General features: G+C 45.8%; 1 protein-coding gene across 1 annotated transcript in view; it reads left to right on the top strand.

Moving 5' to 3' along the window:
- Positions 1-163: 163 nt before the first annotated feature.
- LOC126987889 (lysosomal alpha-glucosidase-like) overlaps positions 164-14945 on the top strand; it is a 19185-nt gene continuing 4403 nt past the window's right edge. The window contains exons 1-19 of the mRNA XM_050845370.1: positions 164-286; positions 1861-2008; positions 2345-2818; positions 3075-3335; positions 3915-4066; positions 4361-4535; positions 4992-5082; positions 5471-5709; positions 6765-6869; positions 8300-8437; positions 8672-8788; positions 9543-9745; positions 10273-10406; positions 11075-11226; positions 11549-11697; positions 11791-11875; positions 12150-12349; positions 12753-12841; positions 14603-14707. Of these exons, the coding sequence (XP_050701327.1) occupies positions 1886-2008; positions 2345-2818; positions 3075-3335; positions 3915-4066; positions 4361-4535; positions 4992-5082; positions 5471-5709; positions 6765-6869; positions 8300-8437; positions 8672-8788; positions 9543-9745; positions 10273-10406; positions 11075-11226; positions 11549-11697; positions 11791-11875; positions 12150-12349; positions 12753-12841; positions 14603-14707 (2992 nt within the window). The 5' untranslated portion in view covers positions 164-286; positions 1861-1885. The remainder of the gene's footprint in view (positions 287-1860; positions 2009-2344; positions 2819-3074; positions 3336-3914; positions 4067-4360; positions 4536-4991; positions 5083-5470; positions 5710-6764; positions 6870-8299; positions 8438-8671; positions 8789-9542; positions 9746-10272; positions 10407-11074; positions 11227-11548; positions 11698-11790; positions 11876-12149; positions 12350-12752; positions 12842-14602; positions 14708-14945) is intronic.

Here is a 14945-nt window from a genome sequence, read left to right as displayed (position 1 = left end):
CGTCGAGTACGATACCTTGATCACCACTGGCCATGTGCAAAGGTGCCATGTCGCCATATTTACCCTCCCATGTTTACCATTTTCTGATATCCTGGACACATACAATATCACTCATTTATCATTATAGTTCAAATCATTACTTCCCGATGTATTCAGACCATCGTTAAATGTCAAATAAACGATAAATACGAGACTTCATGAACGACGACGCGGCAACGTTACAGCTGATTGTCCCCAGCAGGCAGTCAGCTGATCGTGTTGTTCCTGTCATCCTGCGTCTGTCAGGGTAGGATCAAGTGTTTGCCTTAAATAATGACTAATATTGAAGGTTTTAGTGACAGTATTGCTCTACTATCTGCATGGCTTAAGGTTTAATTATCTTTGGTTTGGTGCGGTGTTGTGTGGTAAGCCCTAATCTCTCTCTCTCTCTCTCTCTCTCTCTCTCTCTCTCTCTCTTCTGGAGTGTTTTTAGGGGGCTGCTGTGTACACTCGAGGGCGTGAAAGGCAGTGTTGGTCTGAAATAGATAATCTTGAAATAGGTAAACTTATCCATGGCCAATGTGGGGCCTGGGCCATGTGTGGGTCACCATGGCCAGTGTGGGGCCTGGGCCATGGTCAGTGTGTGCAGGTGCCATGAGGGGTTCTGGTGTGTGGGGCCTGGGCCATGGTCAGTATGTGCAGGTGTCATGAAGGGTTCTGGTGTGTGGGGCCTGGGCCATGGTCAGTATGTGCAGGTGTCATGAAGGGTTCTGGTGTGTGGGGCCTGGGCCATGGTCAGTATGTGCAGGTGTCAGGAAGGGTTCTGGTGTGTGGGGCCTGGGCCATGGTCAGTATGTGCAGGTGTCATGAAGGGTTCTGGTGTGTGGGGCCTGGGCCATGGTCAGTATGTGCAGGTGTCATGAAGGGTTCTGGTGTGTGGGGCCTGGGCCATGGTCAGTATGTGCAGGTGCCATGAAGGGTTCTGGTGTGTGGGGCCTGGGCCATGGTCAGTATGTGCAGGTGTCATGAAGGGTTCTGGTGTGTGGGGCCTGGGCCATGGTCAGTATGTGCAGGTGCCATGAAGGGTTCTGGTGTGTGGGGCCTGGACCATGGTCAGTATGTGCAGGTGTCAGGAAGGGTTCTGGTGTGTGGGGCCTGGGCCATGGTCAGTATGTGCAGGTGTCATGAAGGGTTCTGGTGTGTGGGGCCTGGGCCATGGTCAGTATGTGCAGGTGCCATGAAGGGTTCTGGTGTCCTGGGGTGAAAAAGCGTCAAAATTTTGGTACATGGGTCATCAGGATATCAGTTTACCTTGGGGTACAGGAGTGGGGGTGGGGGTAATACTGAAGAGAGGGTAGCCACCTCTTGCAGAGTTAATACTTACAATGTGGATTCTTTTTTGGTCCCAGAATGCAGTGCAGTGACCAATGACTCTCAGAGAATAGAATGGAGGGTGAGGGGGTTTCGAAGTCCACCGGTAGGTAGGTTAAGTTTGGTTAGGTTAGTTTAATTTTATTTGACACTTGGTGTTAGCCGGTGGAAATGCACAGCTCAGGATGGGATAGGGAAGTGGCAGGGGTGGGTCTGCTGTGGTGACTGGAAGGTGAACTGTAATCCTGATATAACTGAAGACTGGCAGAGACAGATAGACAGAGGCATTGCAGGCTCTTCAGTGGCACACCATGGGGTTATCATTGTTACTATTATTATTATTATTATTATTATTATTATTATTATTATTATTATGTCACGACATTTTCCCCTAAACAAACCTTGAGCAAAACCTGGACACTGGCCTCTAAACACCTGTATTTAGAGGTCAGTGTTCTCTGTGCCTCCTCCCCCAATTATAATTATTGTTTTCGTCATCATTATTAACAGAGTGATGCAGTGAATAAGCTCCGCCATGGTTCAGATCCAGCTGTTACCGGCCCCCAAGGATGGCGGGGAGGAGGCAGCAGCAGCATCGCTGCCTCCAGCAACAGCCATCTTGTTGGGGGAGAAGCTTGACACTAACTTGGACAAGAAGGTGAGGACTTGTTCCACTGTATGTATTATAATCTGTACCTCTGTCACCTTTTTTATTTGCACTAGAGGAAGCAGTCAAGCCCGAAACTACGTACATCTCACCCATCGTGAGAAGTGGGGGGGGATTCTGGAGCTGCCCTATGTAGGCCACTCGGCCTCCTGGTGTCCCCCTATGTTCTTATGTTCTTATGCTGGTTAACTCTTTCATAAGGGATTTGCACAGAATTTTTATAATAATTATCTTTATTTTATTTTTATCATCATTGTTGTCATCATTACATGATGCAGTAGAATGATAAGTTATGAGTGTCACACTGTTGTTTTCCCCCCTGCACAGCGGCACCTCCAGTGTGTAATGACGGGCCTTGCTCTCCTCCTTGGGCTCTGGCTGACAACAACTGTGGTCATCATCTTCATCGTGGCCCCGTACTGCCACGGCCAGAACCTCTTTAGGCGTGGCACCCTTCCACCTCCCAGCAAGGGCCATAGTCTGTACACCTCCTCTGAAACAGATCTTCAGAGGGCCAGTGCCTACTCAGAGTGGGTCAGGTATCTGGAAAAGGGGATTAAGTGTGGACTTGACTGTGCCTTCTATGCGCTTGATTCCAAGAACCCGACTCTGTTAGGTAAAGAGTCTGGGGACAACAGCATGATCCAGGTGTCGGCCCAGCCCCTCCATGATGCCCCCAAGCCAGCCTCGGCCCTGTGCACCGACACACCACTGAGTGAACGCTTCGACTGCCTTCCCAGCGCAGTGCCGACGCAGGAGAAATGTGTGGCAAAAGGCTGCTGCTGGAAGGAAGTCCTGGAGGTATGTGTGTCCTCTTACTTGATTGCTCTCACAGAATTATTGGTTTTACTTTGTTGCATCAAACTCCTCATGCAGGTTACTGTAATCAATAATAACCAGTAAATTGACCTCTCGTTTAGCCACTTTTCGCAACTTTTTTATGGAAGCAGTGACTTGTGGGCTTTTTTTTTTTTTTTACCGTTTTCTTTACTGTAAAAAATAAATAAATACCCCTAAATAAATAATAAACTATACCTTAATCCAACCTTCTTAACAGACACCCAAGCGTGATAGACCTTTCCCAGCGCCAAGACTTCACAAACCCAGCCATGGAGACCCTCAAGGAGACCTGCCCCTCAATGTTCCCTTCTGCTACTACCCCAGGGACTACAGGAGCTACCACTTCTCCAACCTGACCCCTTCGGACACAGGCTACGATGGATACATGTCCCAGAGGACGCCGAGCGGCTATCCGGGTGAAGTGAACTTGCTGCATTTTGAAGTGAAGATGGAGACAAACACACGGATTAGAATTAAGGTTTGTAGGAATGCGTTAAGTTGTAGTTTATACTGTGTGACCTGTGGCTGTGGAGAGGGATGCAACTAGTGACATAAATCTGGTCTCATTAACCCCTTGGCTGTGGATTTCCTACAAGAAGACCTCACCAAGCTACAGGAATGGAGCAAAAAGTGGCTGCTTCAATTCAATCAAGAAAAATGTAGTTATGCACCATACCATCAGTGCCAGATAGAGCTACCATTGGGCCCTGGTGCTGCAAGTAATTCCGGACCCCTAAGTATCAACAAGCGAGCCCAGAGCCAGTTGGCTGGACCCCCTATGAGGCCGGGCCCTGGTGCTGAGATACCAGCTCCCCCCCCTCTCTCTCGGGCCCTACATACCATATCCACACATGGGAAACACTCCACTATCCACCACAGTGGCAGAGAAAGACCTGGGACTATATGTTACCAGGCTACCAGTGAAAGCCAAATCCATGCCAATCACAGCAGATGGTTTATTTTTCAGTATGTATGGGTGTTGGTGTATGAGCAAGAAGGATTGAGGCATTTGCAGACAGGCAGAATGAGTGAAATATTAATGCTTTTTCCTCCCCAGATCACTGACCCAAGTCGGCCACGCTGGGAGACGCCTCTGCCAATCGTGCCGGTTGTCAACAAGAGCTCAGCTGGCCATCCTCTGTATACTTTCAAAGCCCATCTAAGTGACGGAACATTTACTGTGGCGAGGAAGTCAACCGCCCTGCCACTGTAAGTTTTGTCAAGCAAGAGATTCACAGATACATAGACACACAGTTTGATATAGTACAGAAAAAGATCAGAAGTCAGTCACTCTTTAACCTCTACAATGAGGGAACCTTTACTGTGTCAAGCAAAACAACTGCCCTAACACTGTAAGTTTCATCAAGGAAGAGATTCACAGATACATAAATAGACGGTTTGATATAGTACAGAAAAATATCAGAAGTCAGCCACTCTTTAGCATATGGAACCCTGCACCTCCTCAGTCCTAATGCAGCCGTTCTTATGTCATTCCTTCCACAGGTTCTCGACAGAGGGCGCAGCTCCCCTCACCTTTGCCGACCAGTTTCTACAGCTCTCCACGGTCCTCCCCTCACACTTCATCTACGGCCTGGGAGAGCACCTGGACGGCCTGCTGCTGGACACATTCTGGAAGCGTCGAGTGCTCTGGAATGCCGACCAGGTGCCAGAGTCAGGGGTGGGTGCCTACAGCTGTTTGTTTATGCATTACACATGACAACCCTTTTCCTCGCCTTCCCTTCTATCCACTTCTCCTTCCCCTCCTCCTCTCCTTCCCTTCCTCCCCCTCCCTCCTCCGTTCTCAAGGCAGCCTCCCCCCAACACCTGTAAGATGACGGGAAATGTTTGTGTCCTAGGGTGTGCACCTTTCCTTATTTTTCTTCTTCTTTTTCTTCTTTTACTCCTCCTCCTCCTCCTCCTCCTGTCAAGATTCAGTTCAAATTACTCCACCCAGTCCTCTACTTTTATATTCACACACACACACACACACACACACACACACACACACACAGAAATTATACTCCCAAAGAATGAACGCAAAAAAAAAAAGCCTTCTATCAGAATCGGCAAAATACAGAAATCCACAAAAATCAGTCACCAGTAATGCTGAAAAATGCTTCCAACCTCTCTGCAGCATAACCTGTACGGCAGCCACCCCTTCTACCTCAGCATGGAGCCATCGGGGGAGGCTCACGGCGTCTTCCTTCTCAACTCAAATGCCATGGGTAAGAGGAGGAGGAGGAAGAGAAGGAAGGTCGGAAAAAATAGCCATAGTAACTTCTAAAGGAATGAAGCGACAGACTTTAAAGTGGTTTGGTCACAAGGAGCGAATGGAGGAGAGTAGGATGACCAGGAGGGTGTATGTGAGTGAGATTGAGGGAGGGAATGTTAGAGGATGACCTCCAGTGAAAAGGAGAGATAGGGTACAGGAGTACATTGGGGAGAGGGGGAAAGATCAGTGAGGAACTTTGAGCAGGCAAGGAGGGAGTGTATGAATAGAGAGATGGAAACTCTTCTGCCATGGTCATCCCCTGGTGGGAGTTCCTTGGAGCAGGCATTGATGAGATGATGATGGTGATGACTTCTAACAAAACAGTACCTCCCTCTTTACAGACATAGTGCTCCAGCCCCTGCCGGCCCTTACCTACAGGGTCATAGGAGGGGTGCTGGACCTGTATGTGTTCCTGGGGCCCACTCCCAATGATGTGGTGCGGCAGTACACAGAGGTGGTTGGCAAGCCCTTCCTGCCACCCTACTGGTCCCTGGGCTACCATCAGTGCAGGTTTGGCTACGGGTCCACCGAGAAAACACGGGAGGTCTGGCAGCGGACACGGGAGGCCGGGATACCCTTTGTAAGTGTGGGAGAGAGAAAGAGAGAGGATTACGTATTATATTTCTACTTCTCCTTTTTATCATTATTATTATTATCTGCTTCTTCCTTCTCCTCCTCCTCCTCCTCCTCTTTATTCTTCTTGTTATTTGTCTTCTTCTTCTTCTTCCTCTTCTTCTTTTCTTCTTCTTCTTTCTCCTTCTCTTCTCCTCTTCTTCTTCATCTCCTCCTACTTCTCCTTCTCCTCCTCTTTATTCTTCTTTTTATTTGTCTTCTTCTTCTTGTTCTTGTTCTTCTTCCTCTTCTTCTTTTTCTTCTTCTTCTTCTTCTTTCTCCTCCTTCTCTTCTTCATCTCCTCCTCCTCCTCTTCCTCCTCCTCCTCTTTTTTCTCCTTGTTCTTTGCCATCTTGTTCTCCTCCTCCTCCTCCTCCTGGTCTAATTCAGAGTTGCATTTGGCTCAGAACTCCTTCCCTCATCCCCAATTCCACACATTTCAATACATGCTTTGAATATTATGACCATGCTCGTGTAGGTGTAGTATGGGGCAAGTTTTCAGCTGTCTCTCACTCCTTAGGTCCTTTATCCGGAGATCTGATATATAGAATGGCGACTTTTAACTTATAAGGGCTGGGACTAATTAGTAAGGGCTTGGATTGATAAGCTATTTCTACTGTACAGCAACTACCACCACTATCCTGATGTGAAGAATGACTTTTTTGTACCTGTAAGGGCTTAGGTTCATACTCTTAAACGTAAGGTGTTCCCAGTATGACCATTTCCCAAGGCCACAGATAAGATTAGCCAGGTTTTCATGGGTAGTGTTTCCTCATTCAAGGTTCAGAAGTCTTGTAAAACTGTCACCAGGATCACAAAACATTCCATGAATATCCCAGCAACTTCTGCGAGGGGCTTTTCGAACAGGTGAACTGAGGCTGAGACGCTTAAAAATAGTACAGGTTTTGACGCCCCTTTTGAAAGAGGTCGAGTCTTAGGCAGGCATCTTACTGTAATAATAATAATAATAATAATAATAATAATAATAATGATAATAATAATAATAATTCTCTATGATTTCAGGACACTCAGTGGAACGATATTGATTACATGAAGGACCACAATGACTTCACCATTGACCCAAAGAACTTCAAGGACCTGCCAGGCTTTGTCAAGGAGATACACCAGGTGAGAGAGAGAGAGAGAGAATAAATTAATGTCCAGTACAATCATGATACAGTAAAAGTCATTAAATCTGTAATTATATACTGTATTTGACTTCTTATGACTCCTTTAGGATAGAGGTCCATATTCTTAAATGTATCAGTCTCCCAGTATAACTATTTCCTAAGGCCACAGAGAAGATTAACCCGGTAGCTGTGGGGATCATGTTTCTTAACCCGGTAGCAGCGACGGGCCAAATTTGTGGCTTTACCGTGTAGCAACCACAAATTTGGCCCGTTGCTGCTACCGGGTTAACTAGGTTTTCATGGGTGTTTTTTATGTTCAGTATGCATAAGCTGTGTAAAACTATCTCTGGGATCACAAAACAGTCCATGTAAAGCCCAGCAACTTATATGGGAGGCTTTTCAAACAGGATTTCCCAAGGCCACAGCAAAGATTAACCAGGTTTTCATGGGTGGTGATTTTTCCGTTCAAGGTGTAGAGGCTGTGTAAAGCTATCAACAGCATCACAAAACTGCTCATGAAAATCCAGCAACTTGAACGAGAGGCAAACTGAAGCACCAATATGCTTAAAAATATGGGCATATGCAGACTCCTTATGTTCTTATGTAGTTAAGTTCTAATACCTTATGATAGAGTAAAAAAGTTAGGAAAGTCATGTATGGAGGTAGCTGGTAGTCACACCCTCTTGCAGACTCCTTATGTTCTTATGTAGTTAAGTTCTAATACCTTATGATAGAGTAAAAAAGTTAGGAAAGTCATGTATGGAGGTAGCTGGTAGTGACACCCTCTGGCAGACTCCTTATGTTCTTATGTAGTTGAAGTTCTAATATGTAATAGTGGAGTAAAAAAGTTAGGAAAGTCATGTATCATCGCCTTCGTAAAGAAACCGCCTATGTCATTATTTTTTACTTTTCAGGAAATCAGAAAAGAACTGTCATTATCTCATTTGCCTTAAGATTTAGGCAGAAATGAAAAGGCCAATTCCAGAACACACAAACCCTGAGTAATGAAGGTGGCAACTATACAGAAATGGGCATCACATGTTGAAAAATTGACGTAAACAAAAACCTGGAAATCGCTGAAAAATGACTTAGGCAATTATTTTACGACGGTGACGATATTTAGTAACTGTGCCTTCCTAGCTTGTTCCGTGACTACAGTGAAAGCAAACTGTCGAGTCCGTTTGGGTGGAGGCTCCTGCTGGTCCATATCTCCCCTCTGCTCTGCCATACAGTCCCAACACCTATCTCTTCCTCTCTTATGTAAGGTAAAGGTTACGTATGATAGGAAAAGTAGGTATTGGGACTGTGTGGCAGAGCAGAGCGGAGAAATGGACCCGCAGGAGCCTCCACCAAAACAGACTCAACAATTTGGTTGGACTATAGTGGCCTTACCGCACCTAATGACTGAGTCCCTGCCTCCCCAAACAGGCCGGCATGCATTATGTCCCAATCATCGACCCCGGCATCAGTGCCTCAGAGCCTCCAGGCACCTACATCCCCTGGGACGAAGGCCTACACCTGGAGGTCTTCATACAGAACCACACCAATCTGCCATTCATCGGCAAGGTATGGAGGTAGCTGGTAATCACACCCTTTGGCAGACTCCTTATGTTCTTATGTAGTTGAAGTTCTAATACGTAATGGTGAGAGAGAGAGAGAGAGAGAGAGAGAGAGAGAGAGAGAGAGACTTTACTATAGCATTCCTTTACATTCCCTCTGTTTTTATGCCCTTGAACTGCCTAACTTACTCTAAAAAAGGAGAAAAAACAAGAAAAACACATCCTACATCCTTCCCTATAGGTGTGGAATCCAGTGTCGACAGCCTGGCCAGACTTCATGCACCCCCTCGCCACCTACTACTGGGGCCGACAGATGCTGCGCTTCCACAACACACTGCCCTTTGACGGAGCCTGGATCGTGAGTACCTGCCTGCCAGCCTTGTGTTGTGTTGGGTACTTGTAAGGGCTTGGAGAGACAGAAGAAAATAAAAGAGAGAAGGAAAGAAAGAGTAAACAGAGAGAGAGAGAGAGAGAGAGAGAGAGGTTAACTTTACTATACAGCAACTTCTACCATGCTGAGTCCTTATTTAAAGAATGACAACTTTTTTTGTACTTTTAAGGGCTTGGTCTGATGGGTAAGGGCTTGGACTGATGGGTAAGGGCTTGGACTGATGGATAAGGGCTGGGACTGATGGGTAAGGGCTTGGACTGATGGGTAAGGGCTGGGACTGATGGGTAAGGGCTGGGACTGATGGATAAGGGCTTGGACTGATGGATAAGGGCTGGGACTGATGGGTAAGGGCTTGGACTGATGGGTAAGGGCTTGGACTGATGGGTAAGGGCTTGGTCTGATGGGTAAGGGCTTGGACTGATGGATAAGGGCTTGGACTGATGGATAAGGGCTGGGACTGATGGGTAAGGGCTGGGACTGATGGGTAAGGGCTTGGACTGATGGGTAAGGGCTGGGACTGATGGGTAAGGGCTTGGACTGATGGGTAAGGGCTTGGACTGATGGGTAAGGGCTGGGACTGATGGGTAAGGGCTGGGACTGATGGATAAGGGCTGGGACTGATGGGTAAGGGCTGGGACTGATGGGTAAGGGCTGGGACTGATGGGTAAGGGCTGGGACTGATGGGATAATTCTCTCTTCTCTTTCTCTCTCTCTCTCGCAGGACATGAACGAGCCCTCAAACTTCTGGTCTGGGAGTCACAATGGATGTCAGCAGAACAACTTGGAGCATCCGCCCTTCCTCCCGGCAGTGGTTGGCGGCTCTCTCTTCTACCACACAGTCTGCATGTCAGCCAGGCAGTACATTGGGCTCCACTACAACCTCCACAACCTGTACGGACTATCAGAGACGATTGCCACTAATGCGTAAGTCTCAGGGCACAGTACGTTGATGTTATGCTTACAGTAAGGTTGTGATGTGTATACAGTTTAATTGCAGTGAGGGATATGCTTGCAGTAAGTTTGTGGTAAGCATTCAGCATGGCCGCAGTAGATTAATGATATGCTTGCAGTGAGTTTGTTATGTCCATACAGCATAAGCAAAGTAAATTTACGGTATACATGATATGCTTGACATGCTTGCAGTAAGTGTATTGTGTGCATATATCTTAGTTACAGTGTATTAATGATATACTACTCAAGTCATAGGCAGGGGAAAATACAGATGAAGGAAGGTTTTTTTTTTCAGAGTTTACCAGCTTAAGGGATGAAAGAATGAAGATGCTGGTTGACTCTTGCGTAAGGGATTAGGATAGCACAAGGATGAGCCAGAGTAGAAAGTTATGGGGGAGGTGGAGACTTGCAGTTAGCAGGTTCATAAGAGCCATTCCTCTTACTTATAAGACATCTAGACTTATTAATTATTACTCCATCTCCCCATCATTTGTTGACAGAGCCCTGCAGGTTGTGAGGGGCAAGCGGCCATTCATCATTTCCCGCTCGTCCTTCCCCGGCCAGGGCCACTATGGGGGCCACTGGACAGGGGACGTGTGGTCCGACTGGTTCAACATGTGGCAATCCGTTGCAGGTCAGTGGTGCCAGAATTGAAGGGGCAAAGCACTCCCTTATAAAGCTTATTCTTTGGTAACATGCAGCTGTCCCCCTCCTCTATAACAAACATCCTTGGTCTGCCGTTAACCCTTAGATTGCAGCAATCGTATGTATAAGTGCGCTACCACACGCCCCACCCGTATCGGGATCATATATATAATCATCACACTCTACGTTCCCTACGTTTCAAATATACCGCCAGTTCTTGACTCAGAAGAATGGTGGAGGCATCTGGCATCCGTACACACTCTCATTCGTCTCGGCGCTCGCCCTACCGAAGACCACAGATCATTTTCCACTTTTGTTCGGAATACATCTGTCATGTCTCGTGACGCGTCAAGCAGTTCCTCTGCCCCGGGCGGAAGTAGAGCGCGGGAGAATCAAAGTGACAGTGACTCTGATGACTGCTAAGGTAGTGACATTGACAGAGGAGAGAGGAGCAAGTAGAGAGAGAGAGAGAGTGTGTGTGTGTGTGTGTGTGTGGTGCTTCCACTCGACACGTCATGGCCACAAGAAAATGCGCAATATTTTCTGCTGTCATAACTTCTTTATTATTATTTGGAGAGAAGCCACAACCATATTATTACTCATACAAAGTTGTCATTATAGCCAAAGTTAGCCACTGCAGATTACAATATATTCCAGGGGTCCTCAACTTCAATCTGTTTGGGGTGCCGATGGTTGGGGCGGACATCTGCGGCTTTAACGGCAACACCACTGCCAACCTGTGTATGCGATGGATGCAGCTGGGCGCCTTCTACCCCTTCTCACGCAACCATAACACTGACGATGCTAGGGTGAGTGCTGCAGGCCCTTGAATATTGATTGGGTACTGTACAGGCTCTTAGGAATTGACTGGGTACTATGCAGGCTCTTAGGAATTGAGTGGGTACTGTAATTTTATTTTACATCAAGGGAGGCAGCTCAAGGGTTAAAAAATAAAAAAAAACAAAGAAAACAACATAAAGAGTCCGCTGTATGCACCTCCAAGCAAAGAAAACGGAAAGAGAGGTCAAACGAGGTCAATTTCAGGTGTTTGGGTACTGTAGTTTCAATGTTTTTCCCCTCCTCCTGTTTTGCTCAATTCTATCTCCTCTATGTTTCCTTTCCCCCACCAAGGAGCAAGACCCCGTTGCCCTGGGTGAGCGGGTGGTGGAGGCTGCCGTCAAGGCCCTCACCCAGCGGTACACACTCTTGCCGTACCTCTACACCCTCTTCTTCAACGCCCATCTGACAGGGGAGCCGGTAGCCAGGCCCGTCTTCTTCCAGTAAGTGTCAAAGGAGATGGATAACTGAGGTGTTTATTTATTTAGTTATTTTTTATCATGCTTTGTCTCATTTTAACTTTCGTCTCCTTACAGATTTCCTGAAGACGAGAGAACCTATGCCTTGGACACACAGTTCCTTTGGGGTCCTGCAGTCATGGTTGTCCCTGTGTTGAGAGAGGTGAGTGTTGCAAGTATGTTGTCTGTACCAAGTGTTAGTGTACAGAGGTCATGATTGTCCCTGTGTTGAGCGAGGTGAGTGTTGCGTGCTTATTGTATTGTACCTTCCCTTTTCTGCCAAGTATGAAGAAACTGTCTCTTACCAAATCATGGGTTGGCGACCTCTGACACAGACAGATAGACAGGTCTGTTATTAACAGGATAACTTGATGCAGCACTCGACACTACCCACTGAAACGTTTATTCACAGTTCTTTTCTCTCTTTTTTTTTCCAGCATGTGACCAAAGTTGAGGCTTATTTGCCAGGAGGCCTATGGTATGATTGGTATGCAGGGAGTGTGGTGGAGAGGGAGGAGGAGGAGGAGGAGGAAGGCTCGTACGTCACTTTGCCAGCACCTTACGACACCATCCCATTGTTGGTCTTGGGAGGGAATGTTCTGCCCACTCATGTCCCGGGCAACACTACAGAACAGAGGTGAGCAAGGACTGTTATTATTATTATTATTATTATTATTATTATTATTATTATTATTATTATTATTATTATTATTATTATTATTATTGTTATTATTATTATTTTCCTTTTTTTCCATATTTTTCTTAGTTTTTCTCAGTTTTTTCTTCCCTTTCTTATTTCTTTTCTACTTATTCCTTTTTTTATTTATTATTTATTTTTTCTTATTTCCATTCTTTCTTATGTTTCCTCCTCTTCCCTCATTTATTCCTTTTCCTCTTTCTTTCCTACCTTTACTTCCATTCTCTTTCATCTTTCCTTTCCCCTCCTCCTCTTCCTTTCCTTCTCCTCTTCCTTCCTTTCTCAGTAATTCTCTCCCTCCATTTCCTCTGTTTTGACCAAACTTTATTTCTCTTCCTGACAGCCGTGCGTTGGGTCACGGGCTGGTCGTTGCCCCGGACAGCCAAGGCCAGGCCCAAGGTCAGCTGTACTGGGACGATGGGGACTCCTTAGGTAAGTAGTGACTGGGGTGGCTAGATTTCTTTTATCAGGTCCATATTCTTAAACGTTGTGTAGAACTATCACCGGCATCATTCTGTAATTCTGTCTTCTTAACTGTACCAGTCTTTTTCTATTACAGTCAGTCATACCTCAGTTTACAAGTTTAATTATTTATTCTGTAATTTTGCTTGCACACCAAAGCACTCATAAACCAAGACAAATTTCCCCATTGAAATTAATGTGAATCCCATTAATGTGTCTCATATCTCAAAAAATATATTTATATAAAAATAATTTTACATGTAATTTTATACAGAATTAAAGTAATTTTACTAACAATAAGAAAGATCCACTGCACAAATAGCAATGATAAATAATATAAAAGACAAATCAATGTGTTACGTAGACTCCTGCATCCGCTAACTATGCTCAAGGTGTAGGCTTCACACTGGGGTTTAGCAGCCACAGTTTCCCTGTTCTCGAGGCACCGGAACTACGTTCAACCACCAACGCGAAGCTAATGCAATGTATCGCCTGAGATGGAGGATGAACGGGAGTCAGTCACATCCAGTAGGCCAAACAAGCCGCCGAGGCTCACACTCTGTTCCTGTTGCGAGCATAGTATCTGCCGTTCCTGCTTTCTTCTTTGGAGCACCTTCCCTTTTGACCATCTTTCTGGGGGACGTTGTTAAAGCACAAAGAACGCACACTGTAGTGCTGAAAACACAAAGATCACATACCAAAGAACAAATGCAATCGGACACGAGCGCATGGGTGCTGGCATGGGTGCTGTCTCTACGAGTTTGCACCGCGGACTGAGACTAGGGTTGCCAACTTGCCACCCTTTCCTTAAAATACGGAATGCCATTTGTTCCATATTTGGCTGTCTGAATGGTTAAGCAGATAATATTCAGTATTTCAAAACTGTAGTGAGCACATTTTTTGGTGAACCACAAAACCAGTCCATAAAATTGTGTTTGTTAAGGGTCATCCTGATATACGTGTAAAACACACATTGTAACGTCCGTCCCTCCTTCCTCCTGCCTTCACCAGCAGCAGCTGTCAGCCATGGCAGGCTAGAGGAATTTTTGAAAGATTGACTTGGTCAGCTAGGCTGACATCAACTGATAGTCAGTCTATCGGCATCCTCCCCTCCCATCCATGAGCCATTACCAGGCAAGAGCCTGTGGTCCCTCCTCAGAGGGACATACATGCTTGACCCTGACGGCCTCCATATAGCCTGTCCCCCCACCCTTGAAATGATGACAAATTGAAAAAAAAAAATGCACAAACAGGATGCTTGTATATCAAGTCACCACTCAATAACCAAGGCATTTTTTGTGATCTTTTTTTGCTCATAGATCAAAACACTCTTAAAGCGAGGTATGACTGTATTATTAACCTTCAGTAAAACAATACACAACACTATTATATGCAATTTTCATAGTATTTTGTTTAGTTTGGTCTTGGGCAGGAAATGTCTGAGTATACCGACCTTAACCCTTTCAATACGTGACGCAGACGTCGGCGTCACAGTATGGAAAGGGTTAAGAGGAAATGGAAGAGGATTAATCCTCTTTTAAACCTCTTAATCTTCTTCTAAACCTCTTTTAAGAGGAAATGGAAGAGGATTATAAGGTTTAGAAAAGGATTAAGAGGTTTATAAGAGGAATAATCCTCTTCCATTTCCTCTTAACCCTTTCAATACGGTGACGCCGACTAACTATGTCAAGGGACTGTTTGGACACTAACGGTTGAGTCTTTCTCTTACAGACACAGTGATTAGGCAAGCCTTCACCCACGCCCTCTTCAGGAGTAAGCCGGGCATGTTGAGGGTGACCTGTGCCCTCAAAGGTTACGCTGCACCTCTGACTTTGCGTGAGTGTTCTGCCATGTTAGGTTTATCTCTGTTCATGGCCTGAGACATAAAAAAATAATAATAATAAATAAATAAATAAAAGTGTCAGAATGTTTGTGGGTCTCTCTCTCTTTATCACTCTCTCTCTCTCTCTCTCTCTCTCTCTCTCTCTCTCTATTTCTTTGAGGGAGGTGTGTGTGTGTGTATTATTACATTTAACCTGTCTGCTGCGATTGCCACGGATTTGGCCTTCACTGG

The sequence above is a fragment of the Eriocheir sinensis genome, chromosome 67 (genome assembly GCF_024679095.1).
Source record: "Eriocheir sinensis breed Jianghai 21 chromosome 67, ASM2467909v1, whole genome shotgun sequence".
In the NCBI taxonomy this organism is placed as follows: domain Eukaryota; kingdom Metazoa; phylum Arthropoda; class Malacostraca; order Decapoda; family Varunidae; genus Eriocheir; species Eriocheir sinensis.
Note: the sequence above shows the minus strand (reverse complement) of the source record. Positions and strands in the feature narration are given on the sequence as shown.